We start from the raw sequence: 25573 nt of genomic DNA on the forward strand, positions 1-25573 counted from the left end.
CGGTTGTCAGTAATTATTCTAATCGCTGGGGATTGTTGTTATGAATATTATCTCAGCCCAGCCAAAGTTGACAACAAATTGAGACTTTTATCTTGCAAGATGCAGAACCATAGTTGACAGCAAGATGCTCGAACTCTTCCGTGCTCCTGGGTTTATTTCATGACTTCTTTTAGAGCCTTATGACACGTTACCGGAGCAGTATAAGTGATGCTAGCGATGAAATAAAAGATAAATTAGGAAGCAATTCCCACAAGTTTGTCTTCATGACTGGGATAGTATAACACATTATGGACAACTGGTTAGGAAACGCTATAAAACACGCGTAGTATTTCGCTAGTGCAAGATTTCCTTGCTCTATGTGGACTAAAATTGTATAGTCAGGTAGAACAGGGTGTGTGGTGGCAATCAACGATAACTACGAAGATTTCTCCTCGCATTTTCTAGTCTCTCTAATGAAGTGACAAATCCAGATCCGGTTGCTTATTACTAACTGATCAAAGCCAGTTTAGGCATTGCGCGCATGGCACTCTGCCATAGTACATACTTATATGTACTGTACAGAATGGTGGACCAAAACTACAGAAAGTTATCAAACTGAATGCTAAATAGCTTGCAAAATGTATTTGTTGTCCTTATATATAAGTATAAGTAGCATAGGTCCTAGTAGTATAGGTAGCATACTCGACGATGAGATAGAAAGGGCATTAAGGGAGATGAAACTAAATAAGGCCGCGGGGGTGGATAACATTCCCGCGGGACTATTGAAATGTTTAGGAATATAGTATGTGGGAGGAAGAGGCTATATGGGCTCATTCGTAGTATATATGAGGAAGGAATCTGGCCGGAAGACTTTGTTAGATCAGTTTTAGTTCCTATTCCGAAAAAGGTAAAGGCTACATCATGCGAGGACTACAGGACAATAAGTTTGATATCCAACGCAGCTAAATTTGTTCTCAGGATCATAAACAAAGGGATAGAGAGTAGGGCAAATGATTATTTAGGGGATCATCAGTTTGGGTTTATGAGGGGGAGAGGTACGCGTGATGCCATTGCAGTAATGAGATTATTAATGGAGAGGAATATAGAATACAACCAGGAGGTATGTGAATGTTTCGTAGATTTCGAAAAAGCGTTTGATAGAGTGAATTGGGAAAAACTAATGAGTATATTGCAGAAAATAGGAATAGATTGGAGGGAAAGGAAGCCAATCCGCAACCTGTACATGTCTCAGACTGCTTAGGTGCGGATGGGGAACGGGGAGTCCGGATGGGCAGTGTTAGGAAGAGGTGTAAGGCAGGGTTGCCCATTATCACTGTTGCTGTTCAACCTGTATGCAGAAGAAACGATTAAAGAGCCATGGGAAGAACTGGAGGTAGAAATGAAAGCGGGTGGGGAATTCATACAATCAGTTGGGTTTGCTGATGACAAGCTTTAGTTTGCCAGTCGGCCAAGGGGTTGCAAGTATTTCTGAGTGAATCGGAAATTCAGTGCGACAGATATGGGATGAGAACCAATATTAATAAAAAAAGGTTATGCGATTTTCTAGAAAGAAAAGCGGCAAGCTTAACATTAAAATAGGAGGGCAAAAACGAGAGCAGGTAGGAAAGTTTACGTATATCGGAAGTGTTTTTGATCAACACGGTCAAAGTAGTAGGGACGTAAGGAGAAGAATTGCGCTAGGCAAAGAGGCTTTCACAAGGAGGAGGGAGTTGGTGAGAGGGACGTTGAGTAAGGATATTAAGAAAAGACACGTAAAAACGCTGATATGGAGCGTAGCTATGTACGGCGCGGAAACGTGATCATGGAAGCAGGAGGATAGACGTTGATTGGAGGCTTTTGAAATGTGGGTGTGGAGAAGAATGGAGAAGGTGAAATGGACAGAGAAGAAAACAAACGAGGGAGTACTTGGTATGGTGGGCGAAGAGAGGGGTTTGTTGGGAGAAATCCTATGGAGGCAGGAAATGTGGAAGAAGGGGCATTGACCGTCAGTGGGATGTTGAAGAGTCTGATAGAGGGGAGAATGTTAGGGAAACGAGGAAAGGGAAGGAACAGGATAGGGATGTTGAACGGGATGAAGGGAGGAAGAAAGCACACAGAGATGAAGAGAGACCTGATATAGAGTAGGATGCTGGAGTTTGTGTTTTGTTAGGAGTCACAAAATGTTTTATTTAGTAGCTGTGTACATCCAAAAACTTACCTTAACCGGTAGATTACATGATAACAAAAATAATATAAAGTATGATACATTTTTGCTATGCTTATAATCTATTAAACAAGAGTTGGAAGTTCAGGGGTTATACTCAGAAACAGACCATATCGATGTTTCGGGAAAAATTGCTTCTTTCTTCTAAAAATGCAGACGCAAGACATAATCTGCATTTCTATATGATGTACAGTGACGCAAATGACGCAAGCAAGGAAGCCACTTAGATTCAATAGGGAGAAGGGAAGGCAATACTAGCGAATATCGTCTTTTAATATGCGCATCAAGTTCCCACAGATTAACCGTCAAATAATGAAATATTGACTAACTTCATGGGTTAGTTGTTCTTGGGGTAAAATATTAGTGAACTGTGTTTGTTTTGCGACAATAGAAATGAGAGTGCTCTAGCTCTAGCAAATATTTATTTACTTCTTTGATATAAAAAATTAGCAAGTGTTAAAATTATGAAAAGTAAACAGTTTTTCTATAGGCTTCTGAAAGCATCTTTTATTTCAAATACATACTTAGCACATATGTTTTTTCTTTTATTTTTTAGCCACTAATATTGATTATGGATAAGGTACTTGATTGTTTGCGTACTCCAGTGAAGATACAGTCGTAGAATCAAAACGATGTGTTGGAATATAAGCTTTTGATATCGATTTCCGCTTCCTTCACAATCTACTTACGTTTTCAACCCCGGGAGCTGATTTTTCAATCTTGAAAAAGGATGCTCTGACTCAGCACGTGGCTTTCAAAGGAGGCGCTTTCTAGTTTATTGCTTCTTAAAGTAATCTAATGTCATGGAATATGCTCAAAAACGTTAAATTCCTTCAAAATGTATTTCAAACTCGACATCTAGAATTATCCTAAGTAGCACATAAACGGAGAAGTGATTTTTATGCCTTTATGTCAGCATTGAGGGCAATTGATTCTGATGTTCACCCGTCTATTCCATGTTCTATTGTATAGTGTATTTTTATTACCACATTATATTGTAATGTACTTCAAACTGTAATATTTTTTGTAATTTATTTATTTTTTACCACCTTGCAGGGCTTTTGTAGGTTTCTCACACACCTGTTTCTTTGTGGGTGTTTTCCTGTGTCGGTTTTTACCAGGGTATTAATATTTGAACTCCCTTTAAGGTTTTTCCTACAAAATGACATCTTGTGCTTATTCCTTTTATTATATATGTGGATTTTCCATTCTTTTATTTTTTCTTATGACGCTTTATTATTATTATTGTTATGTACTTGACGAAGGTTTAAATGGAATGTAATGGTCTCAATTTCGCCCGATTAAAGACGTTTATCTATCGTGTCTATTTCTCTCCTGTTGCTATGCCAAATATTTTCTGACAGTAACTGTACGATTTCTTGGTCGCTGGAAAAATCATTGTAATGACATTAAATTTTCATAAATGTATTTTATTACCCATATTGTTAACATGAAAGTCATGCTACTAACATCAGTGGATTGAGTATAAAGACATTTACTGAAACACACACTTTAACAACACACATGCCAATATTCAAATGACTATAAATATAAAAACATAATTCAGTCCTCGCGGACACACAATTTCTAGTAAAATCAATCCATAAAAATCATACTGATCAAGTGCAATAGCTTGCATTATGTATATTTTAAAATATACTTTAGAATATAATGGAAATTCCTTTGATTTTTACAATAGCCTACTCGTTGAAAAATAAATATTCCAATCGGTCATATCACTATTTATTAGTCGGCAATCGGTATAGATATATTTAAAAAAGCTTTTGCATGCTTAAAAATTCAGGTAAAATAATGCTGAGACCAAGGTAATCATTATGTGTTGACGTTTTAGACGTAAGTCTGTATGAAAACATTCTTGCAGCTATATTTGTTTCGGAATTTTCATGAGCATAATACAAGCGTATATGTCACAAATGAATATCGTAATAGTTCATAAAAAACCTAATATTGAATAAAGGAAATAGCAGATCCCGGGTTGATTTGATTTTTCCCAGATCCAAAAAAACTTAAAAAAACAACTAATGAGTCACTTTGTAAGACTTGAAATAATCTCTTCTGAATCCTTGTACGATGAGGCCGCCAATGCACGTCCGCACCCACACTGGTGCCAGGACGGTGAACCAGTACTGAAAAAGTAAAGAATAAATAATGGTCAATGTAAATCTTTATATTGATGCATCACAACGACGAACGAAGATATTAAATATATATATATATATATATATATATATATATATATATATATATATATATATATATATATATCTTATTTTATTAATATTAACGAAAAAGTGACCATTCTACCCTTTGGGCGGGTACATTTGGAACACGTAAAAATAATATTTTATAATAATATCCTGCGAAGGTATATCATACATAATGTATTATAATCTGTAGAATCTATTTCCAAACTTTTAGGGTTAATTGTACCGCACCTTTTTTAACCTGAGTCAATGGGTAAGTTTTGGAATTAATAATGCAAAAATCGTTAATTTGTGTTCTCTTTAGTGGCTTAACCTTCCTGACTTCATTATCTCATGGCCTTAGCAAGCTTTTAGAGAACACATTTCTGTTTCCCACGAGCTCTACATGGGGCGACCCGATCTTTTTAGGGCGGATTATGATCACAGTAAATTAGCAGATCTACGAGTATCTATGGGTATTTGAAATATTTTTCTAACTATTCTTGAGAGAAATATTAAGTATCTTTATTAATTTACATCAAATGGACTAAATTGAAGGTAGAGTATGGGAACATGTAATTCAAAAACCGATAACTGAGCTTCGAGAATGAGCGCTAGCTCTAAGGGAGCTATTTTGAAGCGTGTGCCATACACGAGTAAATATGTAGTAAAAATCCATATTCACAATCGACAGATTGATTGCTTTCCTGAGCCTCAGCGTTACGCTCGAGGAAACTACGAGGGTCATCCGGAAAGTAGTACCCGTTCGTGCCGCATGAAGTGCTGACGACACAGCAATATTATAAATATTATGGTAACAATTCATACAATAGCACAAACATACCAAAAAAGTGACCAGAAACCTACTATGAAGAGATAAGTCACAACATAAAGAAGAGAAACACCCAAACTGCTTATGATCTAGCGAAAAGAAAATTTGGAAAAAGAAAAACAATATCCCACAACATCCAGGATGCAACTGGAATCTCTTGTAATTATATTTCCCAAGAGCAATCACTTTTTTTAGTCATTTCCTATTGTGATAAAACCATTCATGGCTACTAAAATATCACCTTTCATCAAGTATACAGAAATGACATCATCTTCAGGTGAGATGCATGAATTACCATCATTTATTGATGATTTTAAAATATTTATCAGAATCATAACAAATACTTTTTCATAAAGATGGAAAATTGAGTTATGATTCAAAGGAAACCAAAATTTAGTATGATTTACAAGCTTCCACATATAGTCCTGCGAATGTTTTTTTATTTATGTTATGGACCATAATACTATTAAAATAAAAAATTTACACCATGATATCCAAAGTTATAATTCATAACCCACTATGGAATTCACAGTTAAGATTGCCTCATTCTGTATGCTTGGGAAACATTCAGCAATTAGATAAATATATGAATTATTTGTTTCTGGAAGCAAATGATTTATCAAGCTATAAAACATACTTTTGGAAAGTCAACATTGTACTTTTATCACCATATTCTGAGAAAGTTCCAAGCAAACCATATGTTTCAGCGGAATGCAATAGTGTTACTATCTTCTGGCCCCACCCCTCACTACAAAACCAGTTTCAGTTCAGATTTTAAATGAGGATACGACCCAGGTCCAGTTCACTGTGAGTTCCTTGCATGAATTCCAGGTCTCATTGCCTTCCATAAAACAACTTCACTAAATAAACAATACAATATTGCTAGTAGGTATCCAAGTTACACTGACATTATTGCTGGTGTTGATTTCAGATTTCCGTATTTTCCCATTGATAACGCTCGCGTTATCTATACAAATATGTCCAGATGATCCAAAAAATGACAATGCGTGCAATATAATAAAAATTGAAAAAAATCCTAACATTTGCATACCTATACACACAATAATTTGAAGAAGACTCTCGCAAAAATATATTAGTCATGTGTGATGATGAGCCTGATATGTGAATTTCACACGCCGGGTATTGCTTAGTACTGGGTGAACTCTACCAACACCCGCTAAATCGACCTTCGGGTTGATTACCGTGTTTATGGTTTATATCTATACACACATATATATATATATATACACACACACATATACATATACATCAACATATATATATATATATATATATATACACACGAGGGTCATCCGGAAAGTAGTACCCGTTCGTGCCGCATGAAGTGCTGACGACGCGAGTAGCCGCTGGACGAGGTCAGATAGCTTCAGTGGCTTGTCTGCCTTCTCTGAGCCAAGTTGCGTGACGCTAGCATTGCCTGTGTTGTTTCTGTGATTGTTTACAATGTTTAAAAAAATTGAGAACGCCGCCAGTTGTGAAGTGAGGGCAGTGATTAAATTCCTCAATGCAAGAAACGTTCGCCCATGTGATATTCATCGCCAATTAAAGGAGGTGTATGGAGACAATGTAATGGACGAGTCGTCTGTTCGGCGGTGGTGTCGCAACTTCAACATGGGGAGGGGGAACACACACGACGATGAGCGTTCGGGGAGACCGTCTGTCATTACAGACCAACTGGTGAGCTCAGTTGACGAATTCGTGAGGAACGATCGGCGCGTCACAATTGATGACATCTGTGAGCATTTTCCCAATGTTTCTCGAACAATTGTTCATGAAATTGTTAAACACCATCTGCATTATGCAAAAATTTGTGCAAGATGGGTCCCTCGCGTATCTCAATGAGCTGGCGGCGAAGGACTATGCAGCAGGAATACAGAAACTTGTCACACGTTATGACAAATGCCTTAATTTGCTTGGAGATTATGTTGAGAAGTAGTTTAAAGTATCCTCTTTCAAATAAAATTTTTTATGTTTGTTAATATTTACTTTTGTGTCTTTATTTCACGAACGGGTACTACTTTCAGGATGACCCTCGTATTTCGAGCGAGACGTATCCCCTCGCTCTTTTTTCAGTTTCACTTTTTCTCTGTGCATAGCTCATGTTGTGGTCCCGTTTTTAGCAGCGATCCATTAAATGGGTCTAGGGAAAATCTTGGGGGAAGGAATTCTGACTCAAGGGACAGTCGAGTCAGTGTCTTCAAAGCGGACCAATTTTAATGCACTCTATTCATGCATAACCATTTTTATGGCACACAAGGAAAATGTTCGCTACGATCAAAGTTGGAGTACTCTCCACAAAACACTTTGAAGGGCCCTCGATGCAGATTTCATTTAAGTACGCTCGATGTTTTATAACGTTACGGCCTTGGGGCTGCTAATGTATCTTATCTGTTTAGGCCGTAGTGCTTCCATCTAAATTTAAAAAAAATAGAAATAAGACAATGCTGCAGATCTAGCACATAGAAAATCTTCGCAATCTGTTATTTCAGCCACCAATCTCATCAGTCATTCGGAGTAATTTAACAACTTTATCTTTCCCTCTATATTCACCGCCATCTTTCGAAATGCTCCTTCGGCATTGACTAAAGCGGATCGAAGGATGGCGGCATGAGTCGTAGTGCCACAGTCAGCTATCCGAGTGTTTTCTTTAACTCACTATCCCCTTTTTTCCATGCAGAGGTTTATATTTTATTTCCTTTCTTGAAGAGACTGCTAATGTATGTTTTACTCATGTACCTTCTTTTTTAGATTCATTAATTCCTGATTTTAATTTCATTTTTCTTCTGCTCAGGTATTTTTGGTTTCTTGAAATAAGTTTCTAGATTTTACATACCACCAGCTTTCAGATTTTGCTCAATATTACTATCCTTCCAATTCAATCAAAACTTCATCGAACACATTCCCCGATGTACTCAAAAGACTAATTACTCCATAATACAAATTCCCAGAAACTACGGGAAATGCCGCAAGAGTAAATTTTAGTGGAGTCATCCGCTAAATGTGCAATACAGTGCAACAATACTCTATAATATTTACATTCCAACTTACTCCCTTTTATTTGCACAAATGTACGACTTTTGTATTCCTCCAAACTTCTGGTTGAACTAAAGTTTGTTCGTTATACTGTCGTGTCCCCTCGAGGACAGCGCGACAAGGGACGTCTCAGAAAAGGATCTTGACTAACGCTGAGGAATCTCCGGACGACGAAGGTGGTCCAATCGGCGAGACAGTACGGCGAAATGAAAAGAACGGGGTCCTCCGCTAGAGATTGTATTTGTACCAAAGCAACTCCGGCAAGAGTGACTCGTCCATCGGCAAACCCCGGGTCTATCGAAGAGTTTCCCGCTTCCACGGTTCTCGGCTTCCCTCCGACGTGTACGCGGACTTCCAACGAAAAGACATCGAACCAGGAGATGCGGAGGTTTTATTAGATCGCGGCATCCGGCCGCGCCCCAAAATATTCTAGAACATTCCAGTGTTATGACCATGAGCTGTGGTCGCGTGCTTGCCCCTTCTCCCTCGAGACGACGCAATTCCCCAGTTGCTACAGCCACATCCGTAGAAGCGGATTCACGCCGGATGCTGGGTGCTCACCATCATCGGCGGATGGCAGTCAGTGGAAAAATCCCAACATGTGAAATGCGCAGCAAACAAATAGACCTCCTCGCGAAAGAAAAATGAATCGGGTCGGGAAAAATAAGCCGGGACATAACAATACAACGCCGTAATGTTTAGGCAAATAACTAGTTTCTCTATCGGCGAAACACTTTCAACTCCCTGATGAATTTCAATTGGTAGAGGAGGGATTGGAGAGCAAATAGAACTTTTGAGAGACATAGAGATATAAGGGAGACGAGAATAAAACGTCAAAAAACATAAGTTGCATATCTGTACAATGGGAAGAGGGATAAGATGGAACTTCACTCCGCAATTATGTAAAACTTATTCTTGCCACGCAACGCTCGGTGAAACTATTCACGATAATCGCAAACCGCAACTGCGGCACTGCGAATTATCAACTACTCGTTCACGATAATTAGCAGTGTCGCAGTTGTGATGAAAACACCAATGCCAGGGAAAACGCAACGAACATGCCCAAAACGGCATTCGAATCCAAGATCTGTGGGTCACGAAAAAAGCACGGCCCGCTGCCAGTTTAATCCTGCTCTCTAGACTATATTTTCTTCAACCGAATTCACTTGCGACTGCATACTTTCATCATGCACGGCGGACCACCTTTTATTCCTGTTTCTCTATGACTAAAAGCATAGCAATTCCACATGCGCAGATATCAATACTAAGAATTTTGTCCTTGCAGCCCTTCTTTTCGCCCTTGTTAAAGCTGAATTTTTATATCTAGATGTCCTTTTTGAAAACCTAGTCATCTGGTTCATCGGCGTAATGCTAATAAAAAAATTAAAGCGAATTTTAATCTTGGTGGAGGACATATTTTTGGCCGTAGAAGTGAACAGTCTATTGTAGAAACTATAGTTTCCTCTCTTGAAATGTAATCATAGGGCAATGTATGTGTTAATCGTCGATGCCTCCGTCAAGTCTGCCGTGCAGACAATTTAAGTGATTCTGAGACTAAAGAGAATGATGAACTTTGCGCATCTTAACGCAGGTATCAACCGTGCATGCAACTCGTGTTCAACTCTAGTGCATATGAGAGCAGACTAAATGGTACATAAAGATCGTCCCTTCCCAACTGTAGTCAGTAGTCGTAAAATTTAGTGGTCATTCACTCTACGTACGTCATCCGCATTGCGACTCTTGGAAATGAATCTTTGACTGAATTAAGGAAAAGGCTTTATCTGACAGTCAGGAAACTGATATATGAGCGTAAAAATTGCAATGTGGTAATGCCTTCGTTTTTACAATATTTTTTATTTCGCTAAAATAAGTTTATTTTTCGGTGCTTCGTTTTACGGGGAGCGGAAGCCTTGGGGATGGAGTTGAGGCAGGTATTTATCGAGTCCCTAGAAGTCGAGTCTTATTGTGGTCAAAGTGGGTCGTAAGAGATAAAACCTTCACAGAAGAGAAAGGCGGAAGAATAAAAAAGCCTCCTCGGAGATTTTCCCTCGGCTGGTGTGCACGAACTCTGTGTGACCTTGATTCAGTGAGGAGGACTTCGTGAGATCTTTTCGAGTCACTCCTGCAAGGAAGTTAAGGAAAAAGCTACCGAGACGATTACTGCAATATCTGTTCCGTCTACCGAGTTTCATCCGAAAGTTACGTATGCTAAATCATCGCTAACTTTTAAGTAGTTTCGAATTATGGAATTCTTTCTTGTTCGGTTCAAGAATATATTCTGAGCCGACTGAAAATGCTCTCCCAAAGTTTCCATTTTCAGGTAAATACGATAAAGGGAACGTGCGCAATTATATCGTCCACGTAAGTAACAATGCCAATGTCATTAATTTTTCTTTGCATATCGAATATTTCAGGTGCTAGGATATAACAATGTTACATGAACATTAATTAGAGTATTATATATAATTGTCAGAGCGTTATTATACTTTTTATTGATTAAATGAAGATTATTGCAATATTTTAAAAATATAAACCAACTGTTTGCATGACAACTTTTTGAGAACTAACGGAATGCTTGATGTAAAATTGAGGAATACGCAGTATAAATTTAAAAAACTGAACCTTAAATGACTTTTTTATGATAATTGAACATTTTTATGTTGTCATGCGTACTGTAGCGTCGAATCCTTCGTTCGACTTCCACAATTCTTCCCTGGACGCTCACTATTTATTTTCCAGGCCTGCTACTGGCAATTGCGATTTATAAACAAACGTATTGCCACATTCACACGCCAACCATTCATGATAGCTGGTTTCCCAACATCGCTTTCTGTAAGACCTCGTAGGATGTAGAGGATGAGTAGATTTTGTGTGAAAAAACTAGGGAGAGTTGCCTTTGTGCCCAGGAAGTTAAAACATTGTGTCTGATTTCGGAGCGTGAAAAATTAGGTTGGCACAATAATGTGCCAACCCAAATTTTTTTCCAGCTGAAAGGCACAAAAAAACCTTTTATTCTGATCGAAAAAGAGGGTCCCTAAACGTCTTGAGAGTGTAGTGCAAACGCAGCTATTACAAACGGCTCATAAGATTTTTTCAGTGAATCACTAAAGTACAACTAAAAAAACCTGTACGATCTTTAGCCAACTGGCAAATGAGAGAAATGGTTTATTTAGCGTATCAAAGATATTCCAATTGAATTTAACCAATTAAAACTATATGGCCATGTATGGATAATATTTAAGAAATACACACATTATGCTGATACGCAACAATAATAGGATACAATTAAGCAACATACCCACACAAAAAGCGTATAGGCATGACAAAACTTCTTATTGAAAGTAGACTAGAATATATTGAATTAGTCGATAAAGTTTGAGAGCTTGTTTTCAGCTACCTGTACAATCACTAGAAAAATTGCAGATAAAGGATTTGTTTTGAAGCTTTCGATTCAGCCACCTAGTCCCACAGAATGATCAAATAAATAAAAAAATAAGCCCATAAGCAACACTTTCTTTGTGGCATATACATCATCCATTTAACAACACAGAATGCACTTTTTCGGGTTCATTCTTAACATTTGAGCAGGGTTTTGGATGACGATAATTCTACACGTTTTGCGTAACAACCGCATTTGAATAGGGAACAATGCTAACTTATTTCCAATGTAAATCAGGTAGATGACTTTTATTTCTTACAAGTACCGTGAAATTTCACGCTTCCGCGAGCGAAAAGTATTCCAAAGGATATTTTCCCCTTTTTTAAAATAATAATGCAGCAATTTTCCAGGCCTGTTTTCATTTCGAATACTTTAAATGTATCGCAGCATTATCAAGCGAAGATTAGGTAACAAGTTCAAATTGATGCACCGATTGAAAGAGGAATCGGCGGATGAGTTAACGGTGGACCATCTTTGAGGGCATAAAATGGTGAATGTAACTAAATTAACGAAATGCCACCGTTGAGTTTTTTTATTGGTGCCATACACAAGAGTAAAATAAATGAAAAACATATCTGTGAATTTTTCACAGAGATTAATCATGTTCACCAATTAAATGATTCCATGCCTAAAATATTTCTTTTAAGATCTTTCTGAATTGGAATATAAAGCGGGACGACAGAAGATGGCGCAGTGAATAATCAGAAGCAATTAGGAAAAGAGACGCTGTGGTAATGAGTAATTGGGAAATTACAAGAAACTGCGGGAGATGCCGCGACAGTAACTTTTAACGGAGTCATCCGCAATATACGCGGACGCGGAACTTGACCGGGATTCGAACCCGGATCCCTCGATGTCCGACCGAGTGCTTTAGCTGGTTAAGCTATCGAGGGGTCCTATCAAGGCGAATGATATTTACACTCTGAAATTGTTGCATTGTAATGCGTATATTGTGGATAACTCCGTTAAAGGTTACTGTCGCGGCATCTCCCGCAGTTTCTTGTAATTTGTCAAAGGTAAAACACCCCGGGTGTTTAAATTTGGCTTTAGCCTCCTGGACTCTGGCACATTGTACACGGCTACGAATGCCTATGACATTATATATTCGGTATTTCGTCACAACATCTTGTTCCTTTAAAGCCCCCAGAATTTTGGAGTGTAAGAGGACGCCTGGACTTGTGGCATTGAGGGATACGCATTGAGGATTATGAACAAATTTTGGACACCGGAAACAAACATTGAGGTGTCAACAGGATATAAGTTGTCCTCCGCGACTGCAGGATAGCATGCTCGTCTGTCAGTCTTAAGACTTCTGGCTCAACTCCCACCTAATTGGAATTTTCTTCACATAGGGTTTGGGGTTTCACTTCGAGTATATTACCAACGTTCATTTAAGTTGTCGGTGGGATTGGAAGATGCGGGTGGGGATGAGACGTTTGACTGCCAAAAATTGCAAGTCTCCGTTACCACCTACGAAACGGTTTCACCACCTCAAACTTGACACTGATTGCACGTTGAAAAAACTCCGTCTCCCGATGCCAGCAGCTCCTCGCCGCCATAGCCACATCCCCCCTGAAGCGAGCGATCGAAAAGTCCCGACTGAACATCCACCCTTGACATTTCCAGACGACGTGGGAGTGGCGAAGCAGCACAGGCCGGCTCGCGGATGGCCGAACGTGATTTCCCGGCGGAAGAAATTGGCTTTTCTGGCTTCGGTAATGAGGGGAAAAAGAAATGCTGCAGGAAGACGCTCGCCCGTACTTTCGCTGTGAATGGAGGTCATTCGGTCCCGGTGGTCTTTGCGGCGGAGGGGCCTCCTCTCCACGTTTCCTTCGAGCGATGGCATTGGGCAAACGGAGTTGGTTAAGCACTGAATTGAAACCTACATTGTATCGGGATCGTTCATTTGTTGCAGTGGTCTTATTCAGCGGCTCTCGCTTCCTCCAAATTCTCCTTCGGCCGGACAGGTAGATTCGATCTAACTTGTGGATTTCCTCATTATGTCTCCCATGGTTCGCTCGCGTAGATCGCAAGGCGAAAATGTTGCTCGAAGTAGGTAATGCGATGCGTTCCGAGCGGTGGAAAATGTCAGTCCTTTTTGTGATGAAATTTGGAAAGTTAAAAAATTACGGCGGGTGGTGGCTGGCTATTTATTTCCATTTTTTTCATCGACGTGAAGTTCACGGCGATCGTCTGGGTTGTCCTGAGCTGGAAGGCTAGAAAGTGCCTAGGCAGAGGAGGGGGCGCTTCTCTCCGCCTTGGTTGGGACGCCACTAGTTACATCTTTATCGCGTGATTGACATTTCGAAAAATTGTTAATTATAAAATGAAATATCGTAGATCACCGAGTGTGTTGACAGGTACTCTATTCCTTCTCCGCTGCACCTGGCACTCGGTGCGAGTTACTGCACAATGCTCGCATCACCTAGTAAATTTAGAATCGAACATTATTGTGCGGCCAGAATTTAAACTGAAAAAAAATAAAAGGGCTATATTCCGTTTAAAATTGAAGTTGGTTTTAAGAATATTTCGTCTCTATTGATTTTCGTATTTATTTTGCACTAAAATCAGCAAGGATTATATAAAAGCGTAATTTTCCAAAGTGGGTAATCTTACTCCTTAAAATGTGACCGCAACTGGCCAACTGGAAACTTGAGGAGTAACTCGTGGGAAAGGCAGAATGTATACCGAATAAAAAATGCTGACCAGAAAGAATGAGCTCAAAAGCAACAAAAAGTGGGTCGATAAATTTAACGAGCGCATGGAACGCATGGATATCCGCTCAATGTCAGAAAAAAACTATTCTTCTTTTACACTTTTTGGTGGGTGTAAGTCAAACAAACTTTATAAGAAATATAGCGCTATCTGACTGAATCATTGAGGAATCCGATGCTTTGGCTAGATACCTACGATTCTGATATGCTTTTGTAGTTTCCTCTTTGAATCATTAAAACAAATTTTTTACTGCCATTCGAAAAGGCAAATATTTTTTATATTTTCTTCTAATCGTATAGCAATATTTTAATTGCCAATGTGTTCGCATTTTCCAGCCGAGTAGTCGTTGTTGAAACATCACCTCACTGTGGTAGCTTCTACCGAGATTGGCACCCTGGCGGAACCGCTGTAATCAGCTCAAACTTTGGTTTCGAGAATAAGGATTGAGCTCGGCTAATACTAAGCCCCGTCGGGTGCCCTGCTTCCATGTGTCACCTGTGGTTTCCCAGAACCTGTTACTCGGATAATTGCACAGCTCCGGTGAAGGTGAGGATGCCCAGAAGTGTCATCCGAAATCGGGCCCAGGCCCAAGAGTAAGAGTCCATCGCTCTGCTTCCCGGACTACCACATGCACTTAAAGGAAACGGAGCGAATCAGAAGGAAAACCCCCAGAAAGATTAATGATCGATAAAGGTAATTGATGAAAGACTGCACAACTAATATATATATATATATATATATATATATATATATATATATATATATATATATATATATCCTTTCGTGGACGTAACACGGAAGTGCCGAATAGTACATTACACAGTAACAAACAATATAGAAACTCAAAAAAAGGGTCACTCACACGTTATTTCTTGATAATTTCGACGGAATTCTACTCAATCTTCATCGGAAGATAGAGAAGTAACTTCACATAGTGACTTCTCTATCTTCTGATGAAGACGGAGTAGAATTCCGTCGAAATTATCAAGAAATAACGGGTGAGGGATCCTTTTTTTGTGTTTCTATATTATTTGTTACTGTGTAATGTACTATATATTATATATATATATATATATATATATATATATATATATATATATATATATATATATATATATATAGAGCTCGAGCTCGCTCCCTAGAATCGGTTCGACCCTACCTGAGACTACCTGGGTGCCTGTTGTTACTTCTGTGCCTCTGTGTTTGTTCTTCCCTAGTGAAGTGTTGTTCAGTGTTAGCTTTAATTTAGTGAAATAGTTCAGTTTATTTAGTTTTTGTGTTGCTTGTTATTAGTTTTTAATAGTGTAGTGGTATTCCTAATTGGTACTCTTAGTGGCTTGCGGTGGTTTTTGTCCGTCGAATCTAATTGGTAATCGGTGAGTGCTTTCTTTTCTTTACTATCTTTTTTTATTTACTTCCTTTACTATCTTCTAAAGCGTAACTTATTGATTGAGCTATATTTAACTAACCCCTCTTAGAAATTTTAGCGTAGCCTATACAGGTTAGCTTTTGTTGGTGACTCGGTTGATAAATTATGATGGCTTCATCTAGGTCCCCTGTTGCCAAGCTCGAAGGCACTGGCGAATGCACGGCATTAAGGGCCCGTATCGTCATGCTAGAGAGAATGGTGCGGGAGCTTCAATCGGAGATCGCCGGCCGGAGGGCTCCCCTTAGGAGAGATGGTGCTCTGGGTGGAAATACGAAAACCCGCCATGCCCAAAGGGATGCACGGATTCGTCCGAATGCTACACGTGGCTGGGCGATTAGAGACCTACCCCGTGTCCCATCTCTCAACGAGGGAGTGTCTCACGTCCGTAGATCGGACGATTGGAGGGTCGTCTCTCGGGGCAAGGGGAAGGTAACGCTGCGGCGAGATTGGACTCTGCGGAGGCAGATACCATCCCCGTCTCCAACAGGTACCAGGTGCTGTCGGATGACAGCACCACCGTACCTGCAGCCCCTACCCCTACTCCGAGGGCACTGCCTAGGGTAGGACGTCAGCGAACGGGAAGGGAGGGAATGGTAGTAATAGGTAGCTGGAATGTCCGCCGTGTAATGGTCCCATTGAGGAAAAGGGCGCGCCGCGTAGGCGTCAATCAAGGGGTGACCGCTTGGTGTATACCAGGCGGAGGAGTCCCTCAGGTGACGAAGGCGATCGAGGCGGCGGTCAAAGGCACGAAGTGCTCTAGGCTTCAGGTCGTGGCCCATGTGGGCAACAACGACGTCACGGACCGTGGATCCGAGGAGGTCCTCCGTTCCCTTAGAGAACTCAGCTCCGAGGTGAAGCGCGTCCAGGGCGCCGAGGGGGTTCGGCTGGGACTGACGGTCTGCAGCATCGTTCCAAGGGAGGATCGCCGGTCTCTGGTTTGGAGCCGAGTGGAAGGCATAAACCAGAGACTATCGAGATTCTGCTCGGACATAGGAGCCTCCTCCGTCGACCTGAGGCCAACTCTCCGATCATGCAGGACTCCCCTTGACCGATCTGGGGTCCATTACACGGCGGAAGCGGCGAGTAAGGTAGCGGATAGGATACTCGACCACTGTAGGCCTTTTTAGGATAGATGGCAGGTCATTTAGTGGGTGGGTGACATCTGGGGCTAGCGTGTATAATATTATCTCCCTCCATCAAGCAGTACGCATGCCCACCCGTCGAAAGAACATATTGGACCTATTTCTTACCAACACGCCTGAACGTATTATTAGTGTATCAACTGACGAGGGCTTGAGTGACCATAAAGCAGTTAATATCCACTGGGACATAGAAATAAAAAAGATTGTTAAACCAAAAAGAAAAATTTATAGTTACCATAAAGCAGACTTTGAAACTTTTGCCAATCGATTAAACTCTTCACTACCCGAGTTCAAAACCCGCTTAAGCCATGCCATCGCGGAAGAAACTTGGACAGAATTTGTCAATATTATGCAAAAAGGCATCATAGATCTCATCCCTATAAAATACGTTAAAGCAAATCGCGACCCCAGGTGGTACAATAAAGACGTTAGAAAAGCCCTTCGAAAGCAGAGAAGGGTAAAGAGGGCAGGCGTGAACACATCATCCCCTGAGAATAAACAATTATGGGACACATATAGATCCTCTAAAATTGAAACCAAAACACAATTACGTAGCGCCTTACTGGACTTTAAACGCAAAGTACTTTGCGAGCACTTGGACACTGACCCCAAAACTTTCTGGTCATATGTTAGGGAAGTAAATGGGAGTAAACAAACCGTGGCTTGCTTAAGGGATTGTAGCAATATAGTTCATTCAGACGGTGAGGGTAAAGCTAACATCCTAAATTCATTCTTCCAAAGCGTTTTCACGAACGATGTTGCCACCGCATATCTCCAAGAAACAATACATACTCAACCCATGGAAAAAAATAACAGCTGGCCAACAAGGAATTCTAAAATTGCTTAATGAGATAAAACCCAACAAATCCCCGGGTCCCGAAACTAAAACAGCTAGGGTTATAAAACATTTAGCTCCAAACATTGCTCCGTACCTTGAATTTATATTTAACAAATCCCTCACAGAGTGCAAAGTACCTAAGATTTGGAAAACCGCGCAAATAACAACTATTTTTAAAAGTGGTGACAGGGGGGACCCCAGTAATTACAGACCTATATCTCTCACTTCTATCTGTTGCAAAATCTTAGAGCACATAATTGTCAGTTCAATAATGACACACCTTGATAACATTAACTTTTTAAGTGACAATCAACACGGATTCAGGAAAACCCGCTCCTGCGAAACTCAATTAGGATTATTTACACATGATATACTTTTATCGGGTGAGAGAGGTAGGTAAGTGGATGCGATCTTCTTAGATTTTCAAAAGGTATTTGATAAGGTTCCCCATGGTAAACTCATTCATAAATTATAGGTCGCGGGCATAAACAAGGGCGCCATAAGTTGGGTTAAAGATTTTCTTTCAGAGCGGGAAGAGGGTAGTCCTTGATAGCGCTAGTTCCGACAGCGTTCGAGTCATTTCGGGGGTACCTCAGTGAAGTGTAATCGGGCCGTTGCTTTTCTTGATTTTTGTTAACGATTTGAACCGCGAAGTGAAAAGTAAAATTAGGATGTTCGCGGATGACACGGTGATCTATCGGGAGATATCTGGGGATGAGGATCGTTTTATTCTAGCGCAGGATTTAGATTGCATTACTAAATGGTGTTCTAACTGGGGATTGGCACTAAATTATAATAAATGTTCGGTGGTAAATTTATTTAAAAGATCAACGGGATTTGCTTACAAATTAGCTGGAGGTGACCTAGCAGTAGTTGATACGGTAAAATACCCAGGTGTTAAATTCACAAAAGACTTAACTTGGGGGACTCGCATACGTAAAGTCTGCGGTCAAGCATATAAAAAATTGGGATTCATTAGACGCGTTGTCGGCAAAAGTGACTCGAAGGTCAAGGAACGTTGTTACCACGCTCTTGTAAGGCCTCATTTAGAATACGCATGCAGCGCGTAGGATCCGAGTGAAAAAGGCCTCATTCGGGAAATTGAGAAGGTTCAACGCCGGGCAGCCCGTTTTGTAAAATATTCTTACTATAAAACGCAAAGCGTCACCGAAATGCTCATGGATTTGGGGTGGGAATCATTAGAAGAGAGACGATTCAATGCAAGATTGAAATTATTAAATAAATTCAGATCCGCATGTTTCAGCACCGAGGTCTCGCAAATTATTCGTACTCCTGCATTGTCGGGTTTCACCGCGTCGTTGTTTGTCAAACAACGACGCGGTGAAACCCGACAATGCAGAGTACTTCAAACCACCGCCGCGAAAACCTACGCAGCCATATTATTCGTACTCCTACATACATTGGTCGCTTGGATCATGCATATAAAATTCTACATCTACATCTACTCAACACCCCGCAAGCCGCCGCAAGGGCATGTGGCGGGGGGTGTTAGGACACCACCCGTAATTTAGAAAAGAAAAAGAAAAAAAACCGCATGCAATAACCACAAAATCATATATCCAAAAAAAACATGGCATACATTCATGCATGAACACTTACACCCCACACACATGCAAACACTCAATCTACATCTTACATACACATGCACCTGAAAGTATACCTAACAGCTTTGCAGTGTTTCACTTTGCTCCGACTGGTAAATTCAATGTTTTCAATATTTCTAAAGTGACTTCGGTTTCTTACTATTATGATTTCTGATTGTTCGGGGAAAGAATGAGTATTTGTACTGATCTGTCCTGGAATCTATCTCCCTTAGTTTATCTTTGTGGTCTGATCTACCTAAGTAGTGTGGGGCCATTATAATTCCTTCAGTGTCATAGTTAAACTCGTTTGTTCTGAACGTTTCTAAAAGTCTAAGCCTCGCTTGTTCTCTCCGCACTTCAAGTGGTTCCCAGCCTAAATCCCCTAAGACACCTGTCACACTTGTGTTCTTATCATAACAATTTTTAACGAATCTAGCGGATTTTCTCTGGACTTTATCTAATTCTTTTTGCCAAATTTTCTCCCACGGATCCCAAATACTTGCAGCATATTCCAAATGAGGTCTAACTAGAGCAAAATAACACCTCTCTTTAACTTTCTCAATACATTTCCCCACCACCCGTTTTATGAAGCCAAGTTTCTTTAAAGCTGATCCGCATATTGTCCTGATATGTGCTCCCCATGAAAGGCGTGGTGTTAGAACAACCCCCAAATATTTAACTTGATTTGCCGTAGTCAATACTGAACCCTCTATTTTGTAGTTTATATCCTGTTCCTCGCTTCCTTTATTCCAAAATTTCAAAACTGCGCATTTATCTATATTAAGTGTTAATCCCCATTTATTGCACCATTCCGAGATATTGTCTAAGTCTCTAGAGAGTAGCTCGCGATCTAGTTGGCTCTTTATTTCCCTGTATATCACCGTGTCGTCAGCAAATAACCTTAGATTGCTACTAACGTGTGTGCTAAAGTCATTTATGTATATTAAGAACAGAAGAGGCCCTATTACACTTCTCTGGGGGACGCCCGAAGTTACATCTCTATCAGTTGAGCACAACCCATCTATGACTACTATTTGTTTGCGGTTTGACAAGAAGTCTCTAATCCAATTAATTATTTCCTCATTGATCCCATAGTATTTAAGTTTATGTAACAATTTATTGTGTGGGACTTTGTCGAAGGCTTTTTTGAAATCCAGGAATACTGCATCGACTTGTGTGTTGTTTTCTCCCGATCTAAGTATATCGTGAATGAAGAGACCAAGTTGTGTTTCGTAAGATCTGCTTTTCCTAAATCCGTGCTGGTTGTGGATTAGTATTTTCCTACTATCAAGAAATCTTATAATGTTAGTGACAATAATGTGTTCCAATATTTTACAAGAAATCGATGTTAAAGAAATGGGTCGGTAATTGGTTGGTTTATCCCTATCGCCGCCTTTATAGATGGGAGTTATATGGGCTAGCTTCCAGTCGCGAGGCACTGAGCCTTCTTCTATCGATTTTAGAAAAACAATATGTAAAAACGGGGCAATTTCTATAGCTAATTCCTTTAATATACTAGCAGGTATTTCTTCCGGACCAGGTGCCTTGTGTGCTTTGATACTACGGAGCAGATGTACTATTCCCTGCTTGATCAGTGTAAGATCGCTCATGTGTTCCCCGGGTGGGTGTGGAGGATCGTTTGGTGCGTTTGTGTTTTTATTGTAGGCGCTCTGAAAAAAATGGTTTAAAATATTGGCCTTTTTCACGCTATCTGTAATGATTTCTCCATTTTCCGTGTTCAAAGAATGAACAGTTGGATGTTTACCCTGTATTTCATTAACATAGGACCAGAATGACTTTGGGTTTTCCCTAAGATATTCGCTTAGCATTTTAGATTTAAAAGAGTGTAGTGCTGTGCGCATAATACTTTTCGTCTTACTACGACATTTTTTTAGTTGCTGTTTGGATGCATTCATATAAACTATATCGTCACTTTTTAAACTCTTTTTGAAATTTGACTGTAGCTTTCTTTGCCTTCTTAATGCCGATCTGACTTCCCCGTTGTACCATCTAGGTTCCTTACTGTCGCATTTGAGTATGGACGGGATGTACGTCTTTATTCCTTCGCGTAAAATATTCAAGAAATAATTCCAAGTGTTCTCTGTATTGGTTGTCAGTGTTTTTGTCTTGTATTCTGGTATTTTTATGTTTAAATATTCTCTTAGTCCGTTAAAATTTGCCTTGTTGTATAGGTATATTTTACGCTCTTCTTTGTTTATTTTGACGAACTTAGTTTTGAACTCTACAAGAATAGCCTTATGGTCACTGATTTCGTCTATTATTTCAATGTTAGTAATGATTTCGGGCATAGAAGTCGCAAAGATGTCTAGTTTGCTTTGGCCCCGTGTTGGTGATTTAACAATTTGTTCTAAGGAGTGTTTTGTGAATATATGAAGGAGCTCTTGGCATGAGTCTCGGTTTTTGGCAGATTTTCCTACGCAGTAGTTGTCCCAGTCAATTGACGGTAGATTTGTGTCACCAGCGATTATAGTAATACTGTTGCTTTGTCTGCTGCTGATAGTGGATATTTGTTCGTCGAGCTTGTGAAGGACATCTGTGTTAGAATCTGGGGGTCTATAAGGCTTCTGCCGTTGTAGTCCTTAATGTTGCACCAAACGCTTTCTATGTCATCTACGTCGCATTCATATCGTTGGCTACTAAGATGTGACTTTACTGCAATGAATACTCCCCCACCCAACCTATTTGGTCTGTCCCTTCTGTAAATTGTGAAACCGTTGGGAAAAACCTCATTGTTTGCTATATCTCCCGTGAGCCAACTTTCTGTTCCAACTACTATGTCTGCGTTTGTACTGACAAACATATGTTCAATATCCGATATTTTGTTTCTAATGCTACGGCAGTTTAATGTTATAATCTTAATATGGCTAATAACTTCTTGTTTTTCGGTTTTATGTACGCTAACAAAACTGTTTTGAGACTATTCGTGGTGGACAGAGACAAAAGAATTACATTCACTTGCATTGCTATCTGTTATGTATGTAGAGGCACCAATTTTATTAAATTTAGATGGGTCATATCGATGTTTCGGGAAAAATTGCTTCTTTCTTCTAAAAATGCAGACGCAAGACATAATCTGCATTTCTATATGATGTACAGTGACGCAAATGACGCAAGCAAGGAAGCCACTTAGATTCAATAGGGAGAAGGGAAGGCAATACTAGCGAATATCGTCTTTTAATATGCGCATCAAGTTCCCACAGATTAACCGTCAAATAATGAAATATTGACTAACTTCATGGGTTAGTTGTTCTTGGGGTAAAATATTAGTGAACTGTGTTTGTTTTGCGACAATAGAAATGAGAGTGCTCTAGCTCTAGCAAATATTTATTTACTTCTTTGATATAAAAAATTAGCAAGTGTTAAAATTATGAAAAGTAAACAGTTTTTCTATAGGCTTCTGAAAGCATCTTTTATTTCAAATACATACTTAGCACATATGGTTTTTCTTTTATTTTTTACTTTACTCGGAGGTACTCGGAGATGAAGAGTGACCTGATTTAGAGTAGGATGTTGTGTTTTTCTAGGAGTCACAAAGTATTTATCTAGGAGCTGTGTCCATCCAAAAACCTACCTTAACCGATAGTTTACCTAATAATAATATACAACCGATGTACGGTGTTTATGGGAAGTTTTTCAATCAAATTGCCCTTTCTCCAACATTTTACGTAAGTAACTCTTTGAACCCCAAAGGGTTCCGACATCTTTAATGAATTCTTCACGTCAGAATTCTTGGACGCATTAATTAACAAGCAATAAAACTACTTTCGATTTAATGACTGAATGTTGAATAAAATTACCAATTTGTTTACCAATTTTCATTTTAAAAGTTTAAGTGAGAAACGTTTGAATTATTTATTATTATGAACATTTTGCCTCCTCGTAGCAAGCCTTGCCTCGGTCACAATGATTTGCTGTTCGATTTAACGAAAAATATGATTAGCGAAATTTACTGATGTAGTCATTTAGGTAATGGCTCTATTTAAGAAAGAATTGGCAAGTTCATCGTCCGCTGAACTCTTCTTTTCCTTCGTTTACTCATATTAGTCAAACGCAAAGCAGTTATGCCCATAATTTTCAGAATGTTTGCTTTATATTCAAAATTAGCATTAAGATAATATTAAAAAATGGTAAGACTGATTTGGACAATTATTCGTTTGTTTATTCGTGATGTATTCGCTAAATTTAAGCTTTGCCGTCGGGGAAGAGGAAGGTTTGAAAATTATAATTTATATTTTATGGTAGATTTTGTTGATAAGACCTAAGACCTGATGATTAGGTATTTCATGCATATCATGCGGTCATCTCAAGAAAACGAGGTCATTCCTAGCTCAGCTGAAAGGTTAAGTTTATGTAGCGTGATCGCGGGCAGTCGCCAACTTTCACCTCCTTTCACAACGTCGACGGATCAATTTCCTATACCATGCAGGTACGGACCATCGAAAAGATTTCAGCCATGCCGTAAAAACTCATATTCTTCCTTCAAAGTGTCGTACTTGCCTTTTGCGTGTTGCAAAGCGTTCTGCAGGAGTCATCAAACTCTTTTTTGCACTGGAAGTAAAACTCTTTGTGTATTCCAGCATACGAGGTGACCGCCACCGAAACGGAGCACTATTTTCCCCAATCTCCTCGTCTCAGATTGAATTATCTTTCTCCTTAATATTTCGAACAATTAAGATTCTATCTGGATCAATCAAGGAAGTTAATGAAGTGCCCCTTTGCTTGAGTATATTCCCGAGGAAGGGAAGCGGTGTTGCTCATTAACCGACTCACTGCGGAGAAAGGGTGGCCGAGCGATGCGTTTCGATGAAGCCCCTTTTGACTTTTCCTTGAGTGCCAAATGGTGGCCCGTGAGATTCCGTGTGAATTTCCAGAGCGGAGAAACGCACGCGGGTGTGACTATTTTTTTCCTTCGTGTGCACATTTGTGGATGAGCCCGAAGTACTCGAAAGCACATGGTGTTTCAGGGAAAGTAAATTTTCTGAAAACCAATTAAAGTCCCGAGGCAGGCGACGGTGGAACGTGCACGTTGTTTACCGAAGCAAAATTAAAGATGTTTTGTTCTCTCCACTTCAGCGCCTCCGGTTACTTGCTCGCATCTATCTATCTCTGTCCCTATCCCTCATCTCTCTCTCTTTCTCTCTTCATCTTTCTTTCTCTCTCTATCTCTGCCTCACTTGCCTAAACCTTATTTTGCAAACTCTTCGCGTTAAACTTTTACCTACCATTTTAGAATTGAAAATAGAGTTAAAATTGTCTTTATTTAATTGTGTTTAAGTAAAATTTTAACAAATAAATTTTTAGGGTGCAAATTAATTTTTAAATGCTTCACCATTAGATATGAATACATTCTCTATTTAATATTTTTTGAAAATCAATCCAGTTTTTAGTCTTTTTAATATAAATGATTTTACCCTTGGAATGAGAGCATTATAAATGTCCTCCTTTTATTAATAGCAACTTTTGATGTGCCGAACACGAGAGTTTCGATCCATCTCGATGACACCAATGAGTGAACTCTTGGATGTCCTTGTTTATCACATAAGGCTTCTCTGAATCGTGTCTGACGAGATCAAGTAGCGTGGCTCCTTTTTTTAAAAACGCTTCAATGGACATCATATGCAAAAAAACAATTTTAGTAACATAATTACATATTTTGCACCAATGGGAACACAAAGTAGTGACCACAACATACCTAAAATAAACCATTCAAAGTTAATACCATTCAAAGTTATTTAACTATTTCATTAGTCAACGCCACCCTTTTAGATCACTAACTCCCTCAGAACTGATCATTTTAATTTGGGACTTTGATCCCTAAAACTAGTCGCCACTTTACATAGCAATAGGTATTCTTTCGTAATTTTATAATTTCAACAGATAGCATTCAGTATTAGTGCTGAGATCGATTCTATATTTTAAAGCAATTACATAACTCACAAGAGGTTGTACTATATTTGATGAATATTAAAAAAATGATCCATTATGAAAAGGTTTCTGACGAAATAATTTTGGAAAACTCCACAAAAACGACCCAGCAAGTGTTTTGGGAGGTTTATATTGGACCAAATTATTTCTACTATTAAATTAACTGA

At 39.4% G+C, this 25573-nt stretch overlaps 1 protein-coding gene across 1 annotated transcript in view; it reads right to left on the reverse strand.

Moving 5' to 3' along the window:
- Positions 1-3366: 3366 nt before the first annotated feature.
- The window catches only part of LOC139687042 (inactive hydroxysteroid dehydrogenase-like protein 1), a 158686-nt gene continuing 136479 nt past the window's right edge, over positions 3367-25573 (reverse strand). Inside the window, exon 6 of the mRNA XM_071584146.1 lies at positions 3367-4350. Coding sequence (XP_071440247.1) covers positions 4243-4350 — 108 coding nt within the window. The 3' untranslated portion in view covers positions 3367-4242. The remainder of the gene's footprint in view (positions 4351-25573) is intronic.

This window comes from Hetaerina americana, unplaced genomic scaffold (genome assembly GCF_022747635.1).
Source record: "Hetaerina americana unplaced genomic scaffold, ioHetAmer1.1.p SCAF_16, whole genome shotgun sequence".
NCBI classification, from domain to species: domain Eukaryota; kingdom Metazoa; phylum Arthropoda; class Insecta; order Odonata; family Calopterygidae; genus Hetaerina; species Hetaerina americana.